Source organism: Sylvia atricapilla, chromosome 8 (assembly GCF_009819655.1).
Source record: "Sylvia atricapilla isolate bSylAtr1 chromosome 8, bSylAtr1.pri, whole genome shotgun sequence".
Classification (NCBI taxonomy): domain Eukaryota; kingdom Metazoa; phylum Chordata; class Aves; order Passeriformes; family Sylviidae; genus Sylvia; species Sylvia atricapilla.
Window position 1 is genome coordinate 20,504,854 of NC_089147.1, and position 14,638 is coordinate 20,519,491.

The window sequence follows — 14,638 nt, forward strand, 5'->3', positions numbered from 1 at the left end:
TTAAATTCACGTTCCTGATGGAAAAAGCTAAGTAGTTCCTGTTCTCTGTTGTAGCAGCTGTCAACCCTACCCTCTCTGATTTGTCGCCTCAGTTGTACCAGTGGAGGTTGGCTGTAGTACTGGCACTGTACTTGAGATCACAGAAATGAGCTGTATTTAAACCAAACAAAACCCACAAAGCACACAAACAAAGGAAACCAAATCCAAACAACAATCAGCCAACTGAAAATCTTCAGATTTGGCATCACTTAAATATCAGCCAACACATCAACCAGATCTAGCAAACATCTAAACATATACATATATACTGCATTTGATTAACTATGGTTATCTAAAAGAGTTGCTGCTTTACATCCCAGCTAACAACAAAGTCCATATGCATTATTTGTACTGAGCTGTGCAATCTATTCCATACAATAAACCAGGAATTTAACAAAGAAAAGCCATTCAGAATACTTGTTTCCAGCAAGGTCTTCGTTTTTTCCCCATTCAGTTCCAAGGAAAAAGGGTAACACGCAAGGTGAGGATCTGCCATGCTGAACAGGAAAAGCTCTTTGGCTTAAGCAAAAAGACATTGAAACTGACATATTACACAAGTGCTTGGGTTAACTCTGCTTTTTTTTATTTTACAGCAAAGACAGTACAAGCAAGAAACTTTGAATGAAACATCAGATAAAAACATTCAAAAGAATCCAATGAAAATTTTAAGGGAATAAGAATTATAAACCCTTGGGGTATTTATTAGTACGTTTCCAAGACCAAAGTTTTGGAAAAACAAAATTCTAGTAATTGCATGCCCAAAAGAAAAAAGTGTTTGCATGAATGCAGAAAGAGAGCTGGGATACATTAGAGTATCATGGAAAAAATCCTGGATGACTATTTTGGATTTAATTGCTATGCTTTCCAGCAGCAGGAATTACTACTTTATACCACATGTTCTGCAAATGTCTGTCATTGTACAATCAATTTAAAGGGCCTGGTTTTTAAATAGGACAACAGCTCGTTTCCTTCAACAGCAAGGATGTGTATCAATTCCGAGTACGCAGGGAAAGCACAGGACAGGAAGGGCAGTGAGTAAATGTCACTCCTGATTTGAACATTAGCTTAAAGTAGATCTGCTGAAACAAGGAGTAGGGGGAATGAATTCAGTCTTGTATTTAAAATCAAGAGTAGGCCAGTAATAAATTAAATAAATATTATTTAATAAAATAATTGAATTTCTGACAGCACAAAACAGCGGAGAGCCCCATATTATAAGAAAATTCATTTGTCCATACATCTCCAAACACAGAGAGCCAGAGACCTTGCTGAGTGTTGTCAGGAACCTCCACCTCACCTGAAGTGCAGTAGCAAGAGAGATACCTTACTTATTTGAATTGTTCTCTTCTCCCAGGAGCCTGCAGCCATGTTCCCTGGGGTGTGCAGTAAAAGGGGTTGATGCAGTCAGAATGCTCATCAAGGAAAAAGCACGGCAAAATATTACTTTGTTATGGTGCTATGCCAGAAGGGGACATTTTCAGCTTCCAGGCAGCATACCTAGTGCCCAGCATGCTGAAACACTTCCAGTTATATCCAGGCATTACCTGCAGAAAAGGTTCATATGGATTAAATCTTGCTCAGTTTGCTCCCCCAATACATCAGGATGATATGAAAAATAGTACTATGTCTTCCCACAAATCACACATCCTAAAAACATTAAAAATAATTAAGTTGGCTAGCACACTTACCTTGGTATTTTATTGTCATTTTAATGACATGTTCTATATTACCTCATTCAAATGCTAAGCATGTGCAATTCTCATCAGGACAATACAAAAACCTTCATTTGGCAGAAATACATAGTTGCCTCTCTCCCTAAGCACTTTATCTTGTCATTGAAGCTTTTTCACATGGTATTGTCCCTAAATCTGCTACTGATTCTGGAAGGGACATTCACATTGCCCCAATTATCCTCATGGTGAAGGCAAAGATGATTGATTTGATACATCTTGTGTTCAACAAATCAAACATCTTGCACTAGCATCACAAATAGCATTGTGATTGTAGGAACTTAGGAACACAATGACTAACAAATACAGCCTTACAGGTAGAAGACAGTGTGCCTGTATAATCCTGTGAGTTTCCCCACAAGTGCCAGACAAATCTGAAAAGCAGAGTCATGTTTTATTTACTTCCTGTTCAGCTTTGCCACCAAGTGGCCATTTCCTTCCATACATTGAAAAAAAAATAAGGAAAGGGAAAGAAAAATGTGATAAATTCCTATTCTGATGGGATATTCCAAACCATTACCTAGCTGCTAGGACTAGACTGCTTTCTGAGCAATTGCTCTCATAATGAAGAAAGAGTTCAGCAGGAGAAGCACATGGAATAACCAAACCAATCCATCTCCTTCTGTACCATTCCCCATGGTACAGAAGAAGATGGGTTGGTTTGATGATGGATACCTGATTTCCTTCTGCTCCATCTCAAAGCAGTACCTGCTGAAGCAGCATGCAAGAGCCGTTTAAACAAAAAGGTGCTATGTTGAAACCAAGACTTTTCTGACACCTCCCCTGATGGAGGGCTCCAAGGTATAGTAGCAACTACATTTTAGTTAATCATTGCCCCAGACAAGCGCTGTTTATTGAATTTCAAGAAAAAAGAAGTCAGACATAAAAATGATCACATGAAATTTTGTAGCCATCTCGTGCAGCAGAGAAGTTATCAGAACAGTCTCTTCTGACTCTTAACAGCAACAGAGCTTTAAAAACTGGCACAATGTCCCAGAATCATCTAATTACCCAACAAGAACTTTTTGAAAACTTAGAAGGAAATTGATTCACAGGAGAGAGAGATATATTCCAGATCCCAAGAGAAAGATGCACAGAACAAATCTTGCAAAGCTAAACCAGGTCTGACAGGGGAAGACGTGATATGAGCAGGACAGTAAGATGAAGACAAAACTTTTAAGAAGTTGTTCCATTTCATCAGCTCTCACTAGTGACTGTCTGAAGCTGTCCTTTCTGAAATGCCAGAAATGGTACTGAGGTTGGTATGAACTGTAGGATTGCCTCAAAACAAGGCACACATTATTTTAAATTGACATACTGCTGCACTGAGTTTCAATATCAATACTTGAAAGCTTTTTTTTAAGAGGGCATAAGCCTTCCCTGCTGTCCCAAGTCAGCTATTTTACGACAAATCTTATTATCTGTAACACAGAGGCATTGTTCAGAAAAGTTGAAAGCATTGTCTTAAGCCATTTCTCCAGCATTACAAAGACATTATCACTCCAATACTCCAGCTCCCAATGTCATCCAGTACTGAGAAGCTGCACTGATGTCAAAAGAGAAAAAATAAATCCAAATTATTAGATAGTTGCTGGTGTAAGATGACAAGCAACTTTATTATTACAGTGTATCTTGCCCCTCTCCCTTCCTGCACACATTTCCCTCATTGCTTGATAAACTCTGTGAACAGGCTGAGGAAGCACAGACTACATTAAAGCTAGTCAAGGCCACAGGCATTACTTGCATCATACCAGAACTGTCAAAAACAGGCTAAAGCAACCCAACATCAAAATTTTAGGTAACTTTTACATACCAAACCCTACTAGACTCATAGCTGATTTAAATTTCACACCTCTAGAGTGATGGTACTCAAACTCTTCCTTATGTTCCTCAAAACATCACTTTCTCTGCTTAAAGCATTCTTTCCCCTGCCCTTATTATCTAGTTCAAACTTTTCCTTCCTTAGCCTTAAGCAATTGCTCTTTCTCCTATCATCTGAGACCAACCAATTCCCTCTCTTCATTTATCTTACTACCTTAATGATATTAATAGACTATTAATAGTCACCTCTACTCACTCTAAAAATTGAGTTCACTCTGGTTTTTGCTGCCCTCCTTTGTGTTCTCTTGTTTCCTCAGCGCCTCCACAAGCAAGAGACTTAACTGACAAAGTACTCAAAGTAAGCAGGTCTACGTACAGGACCTTAAAAAAAAACCCTGAACTTATTACTGCTCTGTAACAGAACTGTAATAGAAAATAGTGTGATAACATTTTACTATTTTTTTAACTTTGTTCATCCATGAACACCATGTCCTACAGATCAGAGAAATCTGTAATCAATTTTAAGGGAAAGTGTTGGGGCAACAAACCCAGAAAAAGCAGATATGACAACTCAGTTGCTGAAGTGTTCATGCACTCTTTTCTCACAAACGCATCTGGCCATCACGATGACATGATGGAAGTGCAGCTATGCTTTCAGCTTACCTCTCTGCATCCCTTTCCCAAGTTCCTGAAACCAAACATCATGAAGTAATAATAAGAACTAACTGTTACATTAGGATTGGATAGGGCTGAAGAAAAGGTTGAACAAAAAATTACCTTCATAACTGGGCAACCCTGAGGTCACGAAAAATGAATGCAGAAAAGGATTCATTGAAAGGATGGACTTATCAAGGATTTATCAAAATAATCCACATAAACGTTTAAAAGCTCTTCCACTATGTATTTTTCTAGTACATTTCTATGCTAATAGAAAATTCTGAAACCACTGGAGATGTGGGCTTCCCCCCAACCCGCTGTGAGAAGTCATTACAACTTTATTTTCTCCTCTGTTGTACACTGAGCTCTTCCCAGGAATTACAACTTTGTGTTCAAATCAGTAGCTTACTGATCAGTCAAGACTCCCACACACATATCTCCTTCTCTCTCTTCAGATGGGTATGGTGTCAAAAACCTGGCTTGATACATTTGCTACATTAACTAGCTCCTTTTACGCCTCTAAGGGCAGTTATCCAAAACCAGTCTACAGCACTGAAATGGTTGTCTAATGTCAACTGAGATTTTTTAAAGCTATCTGGAGAAACTAAGTGAATTACCAAAAAAGGTAATGTATGCATTATTTCATCTTATTAGGAACAATTAAGATATAGTGCCACAAACAATTGGTTATTTCTTCTTAAATGTACTTTAAAATACCTTCCTGATTTCTGAAAACTTGTAGCTGACTTAACTGTAATATACTATTAACTTCCATTTGATTGACATATTTTAGATCTTAAACAAAAAACAGTGAACCTTCACAGAGATCTGTCTTTTAACATGCTCATGCTTTAAAGTGCTTTCAGAAATTTAAGAAAACCTTGAATAGTTTGGATTTCTTTGTGGCTTTTTTTGTAAGCAGCAGGAGTTCTATGCTTGGAGCTCCCTCAATTGACAGTCACCTAATAATTACCTGGTATAAATTTTGAGTAAAACCCTGGAATGATAGATAACCCTAGACTCTGATCAAAATCATTCTGCCTGAGTAGTAAAGAAGTTAAGCTAAAATTCAGCAACATGAAATGATTCTTACAGTCATTACTGAAGTACAGCTTACTGTACTCACTTTTCTCAACTTAAAAATATTTTGATTGGTAATATATGCACATATAAAACTTCTCAAGCCTGTGATTAACTGGTGAATCATCTGGGACTGGGCCAGCCAAAATTTAAGATAATCCTCCTTCAACAAACCTATTGTAAGTTCGTTCACAGACACCTGACCTTCTTATTCATGAGTATATTCAGTTTTTCCTCACTGAAGAATTAATATTAAAACAATTCTATTGATGCCAATAAGGAAGTTTGTGTTTCCTCAGCAGAACTCTTCCACTTGCATCTGTTTCCACAAACATGAAAATACCAGTGCGCTCAAGTGACGGTAAAGCTGGTCTTAGTATTTTTCCATTGATGAAAAAGCAATCTTAAAAACATTTCCAAGTTATATTGTTTTGGTTTTAAAAAATAAAGAAAAATCATTCAATGAACTAGAAGAATGATGCAGATAGCAAGAGAATTAAAAAATAATTGATCTAACATGCTTTTTCTGAAACTTTAAAGGTAATTCCATCAGCAATAGTAATGCTGAAGAATTAGCCTTTAAAAAGCCTTACGGATACATAACTAGACTTGAAAAGATTCTGGACTATGCAGTGATAAAATGCTAGAGGCAGCAAGCACAGATGGATGAAAATACACTTTTGCTTTTCACCAGCCACAGCACTGCACAGAAACTGCACCGTGGTAGGAGACTCCAGAACAGATCTAACTTTAGTGAGGTGTTTGTAAACCCCAAGCACGTTTTTATTTTTGCCCAAGCTGGCACAAACACTGACTTAACCTACACTGTTTGTCCAATGTCTATTTATACACATAGCAGCAGTACATAACTGCTTCTGCACAGTTTCATTTACCACAGCAGGAACATAACCAGACTGCTACAAAGAACATTGCCTACTCTCTCAATCAGTCAATCTTCCCTTCTCAAAAGCTTCAGCACCTCTTTCATGCTGAGGACCATCTCTGTACAGCAATCTATCCACGGCAAGAAGGAAGGAAAATTTAGACTGATTACTGACTGTTCCTGAAGAGAGCCACATTCTGAGTGAAGATATGCACACATTTCCTTTCATTCTGCCTTTTTCACCTATCCATCTGTTCCTTCCTATTCCAATCCACCCTTTCTTTTGCTTTCCTCCCTCTCTTCTCCCTACATCTCTGCCCTACATGACATTAGATACAAAACCTGCATGAATTCCAGCATTCTGGAATTCTACCTGAACTTGCTATATCCTACCCAACCATCACTGCTAAGTCCACTCCGGTAATGTTAGCAAACTGGGGAAATTATCAGTAAGACAGTTCCTTCCCTATTCCCAATTCCTCCCATCTTTACATGGGTACAGTAGCCTTTGTTAAAAAGAAACAGGCACTTCCCTTCTCTAAAGCAGAGCGCATTTTGGTTAACTCCCAAGTGCTGCATGCTCCATTTGAGCACATGTGCTGCTCAGCAGGTCTGAATATGATTTCCACAAACAGCGGGTACAAACTTGGTTGCCTTTGAGAGAAGGAACTGTGCTAGGCAGTTCCTTTTCCAAACAAAGAAGCATCATAGTTACATAATTTTGCTACTGCTAGGACACCAAGTTACTTCTATTACTCTCTTCTTTTGCTCCCTACACAGTGAGGTCTAAATGCACGTTATGAACACAAGGAGAGATCACAGAAATATAGGGAATAAGAATTTTATTTTCAGGAGAACTGACATACACTTATTTAAAAAAAAGGTGAATTTCAGTGTGTCTGGCATTCTTTTAATTTAATTCCATCCAATAACATTCTTCAGCCAGGGGCAAAGAAAAGGTTATATTGCATCAAAACTTAGAAACTGGTAACTCTTAAGAATTCTAAATAGCTGCTGAATTCCTGTGAGAACCTCCTCCTCCCCTTCCTGTAGGCATCATTGAACTTTAACAAGCTATTAAACTACTACATAATTGATTTCTATATGGTTTAAATATCACTGAAAAGATAAGTTAGTCAAATGAATTACAAAGTAAATATTATCTTACTGACCTTACTAAAATTTGCAGGCACAAGCTGAAGCAACAATATTTTTTCAGTCTCACGTTTTCTCCCATGTTAAATATATTGCTGAATGCACTTCAGTTTGTATCTCTTCACATGTACTAATACACTGCTTGGTACGGACCCAGCTTTTCCTTCTCAGGCCCCTGGTCAACTTCATAGAAAGCAACTGATATACAAAGGACATTTAAAAAACAGTTTTGAAACCTGGTAGCTAGAACTGTAACAGAATAAACAGTTCTTTTAAAAAAAACCACTTGGTTACTACTGATTATTTTAATAAATTGCATCAACTCGGAATTATTCTGCAGAGCTTTTACGTAAATAAACTTCCATTCTCTCCTGTCACTAGGACATAAGAAAGCTAAGCAGGCATTATCTTCAGTTGCAAAAGTTTCATACTTTATATTGATTCTTAAGAGATGACTTCATACTTTACCTTGGCAGCTTGTTTTTCTAGATTATGAAGACTAGTAAGTTGCAGTCAGCAACCTGAATTTTTTTACAGCTGTAGTCAAGCAAAGAGTCAAATACTCATCCATGTCTCATTTCCATCCTGGGGCTAGTGCAGCTTTCACCAACTGCTAAAGGTATCAAAAAGCTGAAAACATAGGCGGCTATGCCATGAGAGACTAGCATTTCTGTACCTGTTGGGAAACCTGAATAAAACAGCTGTTTCAAGTAAAATATAAACTCCATTCGTTCATATTTAGAAAATCAGTAAAAAAATTGACGTTTCGTATTATGAAGTTGGCAAAACCATTGTGTAAAAAAGTCAAAAGGGTTGTTTTGGCATAGAGGGGTGGGAGAACAGACTGCTTTTTCTGCTAACCACTGTTAATGGAGCAGTAAAGTACAAAGAAGCGTGCAACATAATCTCAAATGTAAAATGCAGTTACAAGAGACTGCAACAGTACGAGAAGCAATAGTGATTACTTAGAAACAAGAAACTGAACAAATTACACTAACTGAAATGAATGAGGCTCAATCTCAGGCTAAACAGGGACAACTGATGGGATTCCATCAAGCCAAGCATGAAATGAGAGCAAAGCCCCTCCTCGGGTCACGGAGCAGGAGCACTGTCAGTGACAGGGCAGGGATGGGGCAGGGCAGAGCAGCCCTTCCACCAGCACTGGCATCACCACAGCTCCAGCCCTGCTCCCAAGAGAACTATGTACCAGGACAAGCACGGAACAGAACCCCCCATGCTTCTGAACACCTCATCACCACCACACCTGAAAGCATCTGCAGAAGCAGGAGAGCGAGCATGATTAAAATGACACTTCTCACCACACCAATGATTTCTAATGATTTTTCTGTATACCTGCATACACCACCATCCTGCACAGATGTAGTTGTTTTCCTTAAAACAAGAAGTTGGCCTCAAAATACTTTTCAAAGGACACATAATTATTGTCCATAAATTTCCAAAGAAATTTAAGTGCTCAGTAGTAATGAAATACATCAAGTCCTGAGTCAAAATTAGGCATATCCTCTAATCAAAGTCTTTATTACATAAACTTTGATAATGAACTAGAATAAACCACTTACTCATGTTTGTTCATGTGTAAGAAAATGAATCAGAAGTTTCCAGCCAACTGAAGAGTAAAGCTAAACAGTAAAGAAAGCTCAAACCAGACAGATAAATAGAACTATTTTTATAGATTTATTTGAAAAATACTTACAAAAGCAAGTATGCTTGACACTAAAATAGTTAAACTTATTCTGTGTTTACATTGGTGTAGTTAAGCGTGCAGCATTAACAGTCTTTTCTGTTTGAAGCATCATTAGTTTGCTTTAAAGAAGTGGAGAAAATTGGGGTTTATTGATGAACAACGTCTCCCTGTCGCTTCCTCTGCAGCAACTACAACTGTGATTTCTGCATGAAATCTCAGAACACTGAAAACTGTGCTTGCTTTACTAACTGCCACCTGCCAAGTGCAGATTTACTGGAACCTGGAAGGTGAGTCAGTTTTTTTCCCCTAGAAAGGAACAGGAGAGAGGAAGGAGAAGAAAACAAAAGGATTGGTTTCTTTTTGTGAAGAATTTACCAAAGCTACATTTCATGAAAAAGAGTCCTTAAAAATGTCCTTTTGTTAGTTGCCATCTTCCTTCAAAACGTGTGCACACTTCTGAACTTACCCGTAAGCCAACTACCCTTCCTATAGCACTTGTCTGCTAGGAGAGGCCAGGACTAGAATAGTTAAGATTCCCCATCCAGACAGCAGTTCAATAGTGTCAGAAACGAAATACAGTGCAATTAGTTCCCACATACTGTACAGCTACATTTTAAGACAAAACTGGCACAGGTACTGATTGAAAGAGTTTCCTGTCCCCATGCAATCCACACTCTGGCAACAACCACAGTCCACAGAGTGGTGTACTGGGGCACACGGAGTGGATGCGATCTCACCAGCCGTTATTTTGCATGGTGCCAGTAGCTGCTGCTGCTCGAGCCAGCATATTTCTGTGTGCCTCGGAAGCAGAAGAAAAAGTCCCATCCATCACATGCACTGGCAGCATTCGCCTTCTGCCAGGCTGAGGGGTGTAGCTGCTCTCCCGCCAGTCTTCTTCTGGAGGCATATCAACTCTCCTTGGACCCGGGGCCTTAACACAAGAGGGGGGCACAGGGCAACCTTGAGAAGCACCGGGATCCCAAGAAGGCTCACGTGGTATTCTTAAAGTGCTGTAGTCTGTGCTGGCTGGTAGTCTGCAGCCGATGGCGTGAGATTCATGGATGTGATGTTGTGAAGGCTGCTGGAGGAAGCCTTCCTGTAAACTCTTGCCTGGCTGGCCAGCATGTTTCCCCCAGAGCACTGTTCGCTTATCTGGTAACGTGGCTGTTTGCCCAGCAGGATAACTTGTGTTCAGCAAACGGCCAGAGACACTTGACGCTCCACTTCCTAAATGCAAATTAACAAGAGGCTTTTGCCCCTGGGAGAGGGTGCCTTTGGGTACACAAGGGAGACTCCCATAGCTCAGTGCCACACCTGGGTAGTCTTCACCTTGGAAAGCTTCACCCCTGTCAGGCACAACCAGAAGTTTCTGGACGATGTTCTTCTGATCTCCTGAAATAAATTTTGAAAGGAGGTTTGCTTAGTTATAATTTTTGTTTCATCCTCTCTGAACTATCAGCTGTGGCCAGCAGGTGACAGAAGAACAATGAAACCACTAATACATCCAGTTACTGGCTGACATGCAATTCTGAATAAAAGCTAGCTGTACCTTTTCCAGCACTCATTTTCCTCACTGCATTTCCTCTCCTTATCCTACTGCAGCTGCTGTCACAGATTTCTTTACTAACCTCTTGTTTCATCATAGAGGAGTGCAACAAAGTATTCCAAGACTGGTAGATCAAACTGGTTTTGATGCTGCCACAGAAAATAATTCTCATGCAGGAAGTAGTTATTTCTAGTGGCACATGTGTGATTTGTGGGAATGAGTAACTTGTGGAAGTACTCTCATACATGGCAACAAGGTGGTGGGTCTTACTGCTACCTTTACATTAAAGAAAATAACTCACAAAAATACTGATATGACTTTATATAAAGCCATCATAATGTTTCCATAAAGGTTATTGGCTTTGGTTATGCACATTTAGCACAGAACCACAGAAAAATTCCGATAGGCAGAGAAGAAGAAATGTGATTTGTCCTTCCAGATTTCTGGAGGAAATCAGGCAGATGGTGAAACTCCATTATGAAAGACAAGAACTGCGGAGCTGTATGTACTTCAGCACAGTTTCTGATCATGAAGAAGGATGAAAAGTCCTGTGATTATTACCTGACAGTTTACGTGTCTTGCCCACCATGCTGGGCATCAGTACATCATGGGGTGGGTGCTGCACCTGGGTTGGGTTGTGCTGGGGATCAAAGGAAAATACAGGAGGATCATGGGGGAAAGGAAGGGAAGTGGAGCTGGAAGAACGGTGGCTGGTGTCCACTGGCATTTTCCTCGTATTTGGTGCTTCCTTTTATAAAATGAGAAAGGAGAAGAACAGAACATAAAATGATGAGTAAACACAGAGTTGGGTTGAGACAAGCAAAAGTGGTGTTTATCCAAGGAAGAAAGGGATGAGTCACTGGAACAAAAACATGCATCTGTATGTGAAAAAGACAGACAAAAATTGCATCAATCCAGTAAGGCTCTTACTGAAGTTGTGGGCTACTGAGAATCATTGGACTGGAATTACACCAAAAAGAAAAAGCCAAAACAAACACAAACTACTCCTGGAGGTTTGGCTGACATACTGAATACACAAAACAATGTCAGGCCAGTCAGCATTGGAAATGGTATGCTACTCAAGCCATGAAACAGAGTACTGTTGATTCTTCCCTTCTACTTTCTAGCAGGCTTTACCGGAAGCTCTGATTCCAGACTGTGAACAGATTTACCTGTCACAGCTGAAGTGTTTGCCTGTGCTGCACTATTTCCCTCTATCAGGACACACCTACCCCAAAAAGCAGGGATGTCTGAATGGCACAACAACAAATCATCACAGACATGAGCACAATGCGTTACTTGAAGAGTAGTAACAGACAACCTCCTATTGGCTGCTTGTGTTGACAGCTAGAGGTTTTCGAGTGCTTCTGCCAGCACTTCCAGCTATGTCAGAGCCCTTAACTAAAGCTGAGGAGCAAACTCTTCAGAGTTGACATATACTTAGTTTATGGTACACAGCAAAGAGGTGCAATTGAACAACTCTCTGAACAACTGATTTTGCAACTGAGACTCTTCTACGCCGGTTACACAGTTGGTTTCAAATAAAAGCTTAAGAAGAGTTTGCACAAAATTCACTCCAAGCCAAAACTTCACATTATACCTAGCTATGTTGCTGAACACTCTGTTAATGTTTTTTTGACATTTTTAAATTGCATCTAAGACTACTTAACAGAGAGGACAAAGGAAAGGTCAATCCCCTTACTTTTAGTTATTTTCTGTATGTAACTATCTGCACCAAGTCTTGAATTGCCTCCCCTTTAATGTTTACTTTTGTTCTCTAAAAATATTACTTGCTTGATAATAAACTCACAAGAGAGCAGAAACTTTCCTATTGGTACTGGTGGATTTTTTTGAAATTATAGGTGTATGAGAAGCTTTCTTGAAAATACTTTAAGTCAACTTAAAAAAGTTTATACTGGTTGTTTCTGCATGCTGGCAAATAATGTGAGCCGACATGCCTACCAGCTGCAGCAGCCACTACTCTGCAGTGACATCTGCAGAAGACAGCTTTGCTACTTATTTAAAAGTTCATTCTTCTTCCAAAGACATAACAAAAAAGACAGGCTTTTATCATGGCTTATTATTGAGTTGTCTTCCATCTTGTTTGTTAACTACTAAATGCAAACGGAGAAAACAGCAACCCTAGACACAGATGATAGCTCTTTGGAAAGCTGCACATCATTCTACTTACAAAACTGTGAGAAGAGACCAAGGTCTCTTCTCTGTTTGAGATAACTGTCCCACTGAGACTGCGAGCAATGCGACGGAAATTCTCTGCACTGTATATTTCCTCCTCTTCTGGTTCCCTGCTATGTTCTCCGGTATATGTGACCTGCAGACAATATCACACATTTCAGACAAGGTTTATCATTATATCAATTTTGTACAGTAATTGTAGGCAACAGATAAACAGAAATATAATGAAGCATACTTCAGTGATATTTAATAACTTCTTCCTCCCTGAAATCCCTCATTCAGGTACTACTTTGAAAACTTAAGATAAGTGGGTCTGTTTGGATCTGCTGATTAAAAATATTATTCCTTTTACTCTTTCTGTCCTTAGTAAACATACATAGATTGATTGATCTAAATGAGATACATTCTTCTGTAAGTATTTAAAGCCAGGACAAAATGTTTTTAGTGGGATGAATCTACCTAAAAGACTGACTGCTACTACAGGCATCCCTGCCTCTGGTGAGATAATCATGGCAGCAGCTGACAGTCAGTCATCTTACAATAAAGATCTTACAGTGTACTTATAACCTCCTACCCCCCAAAAAAATCTAGGATTATTTGATGAATGTTGGAGGCTTGTTCATCTTATGCTAGCAAGGGAAATGTTCACTCCATCTTTCATTCCTTTTGTTCTATAAAGGAACAGACTTTGAGCTCTCTTTAACAAGTACAGAGATATTACAGGAAATGTCATTTCCCCTTGAAAATACTTTCATGTCTTCATATACAGGCAGTCATATGTAACTGCCAGTTATTTAAACAGTTTCTTCCCAGAAAAAAAAGAGAAAATCTTCTCCCACTCTGAGGTGACTAACTACAAACTGTAGCAAATACCAAATTATCACCCACTTTAAAAATATGTAGTGACACAGCGGGGAAAAAAAAAAAAAAAAAGAGCCTGTGCCCCTGCAAGTGGTAAAATTAAGAAGCAGTTATCGTCACTTGTGATGCAAGGGAATTCATGTCACTAAGTTCAAAGAGACTACATCTTAACATTTTCAGGAGCGTGTTCCTCCAAGCCAGAATTTTGATCATTTGATTGCATGCAAGCTGCATGTAGCATGAGTCACTCATATTTCAGCTAGTTAATCCTCAGCTAGACTGCACTTAAAAATTCTTTCTAACATTAATATCAATGACTCCAGTATCTTTTTCATAATGTACTTCACTTATCCTTTCTTGCACAGGGTGCAAGATCCCCCTCTAGGACATGTGAAGTACCAAAATGTCACCTTGGAGACAGAAGAGACAGTGGATCCACACAGACTGCGCTCGATCTCCGCTGTTGGGGTTTTCGACAGGCCCATGCCAGCCGTAGCAGGCAGCTTCCGCACACTCAGGTTCACAGAGACTGGGAAGGGAAACACCGATTAAATTCAACACCTGACTGCACGTTATGACACATTTCTGACTACCTTAGGTCTGACTCCAGCAGAGACAGAGGGACAATACACACAGAACAAGAAGTCACAGATCCTTGGAACATGAACACATCAGCTAACACCCAACACTTCTCAGGATACCATGCCTACTTCCCTGGCCCTTCTGCAGGCTTCAGGGGAGCAGTTAATTGAAGTATTTAAGATTTAAATGATTTAACTGCATATCAACACTTGCCTGATACAGAGGTGAGATCGTTTAGAGGGCCCAAAAAGACAGAAAATCAGCTACCAGAAGGAAGTTACCTAAAGTTACTCGGGATAAACAAGTCAGTCTCAGGTTCCCCACACATTCACCTGCTCCTTCCCATTCAATGCTACAGTTTCTCAGGCATTTCTTGCGCTGGT

The 14,638-nt window shown here is 39.4% G+C and overlaps 1 protein-coding gene across 1 annotated transcript in view; it reads right to left on the bottom strand.

Annotated features, from left to right (window-relative positions):
- Positions 1 to 9,041: 9,041 nt before the first annotated feature.
- The window catches only part of USP54 (ubiquitin specific peptidase 54), a 46,997-nt gene continuing 41,400 nt past the window's right edge, over positions 9,042 to 14,638 (bottom strand). The window contains exons 19-22 of the mRNA XM_066324044.1: positions 14,084 to 14,202; positions 12,808 to 12,948; positions 11,178 to 11,364; positions 9,042 to 10,462 (exon numbers count right to left, since the gene is read on the bottom strand). Of these exons, the coding sequence (XP_066180141.1) occupies positions 9,804 to 10,462; positions 11,178 to 11,364; positions 12,808 to 12,948; positions 14,084 to 14,202 (1,106 nt within the window). The 3' untranslated portion in view covers positions 9,042 to 9,803. The remainder of the gene's footprint in view (positions 10,463 to 11,177; positions 11,365 to 12,807; positions 12,949 to 14,083; positions 14,203 to 14,638) is intronic.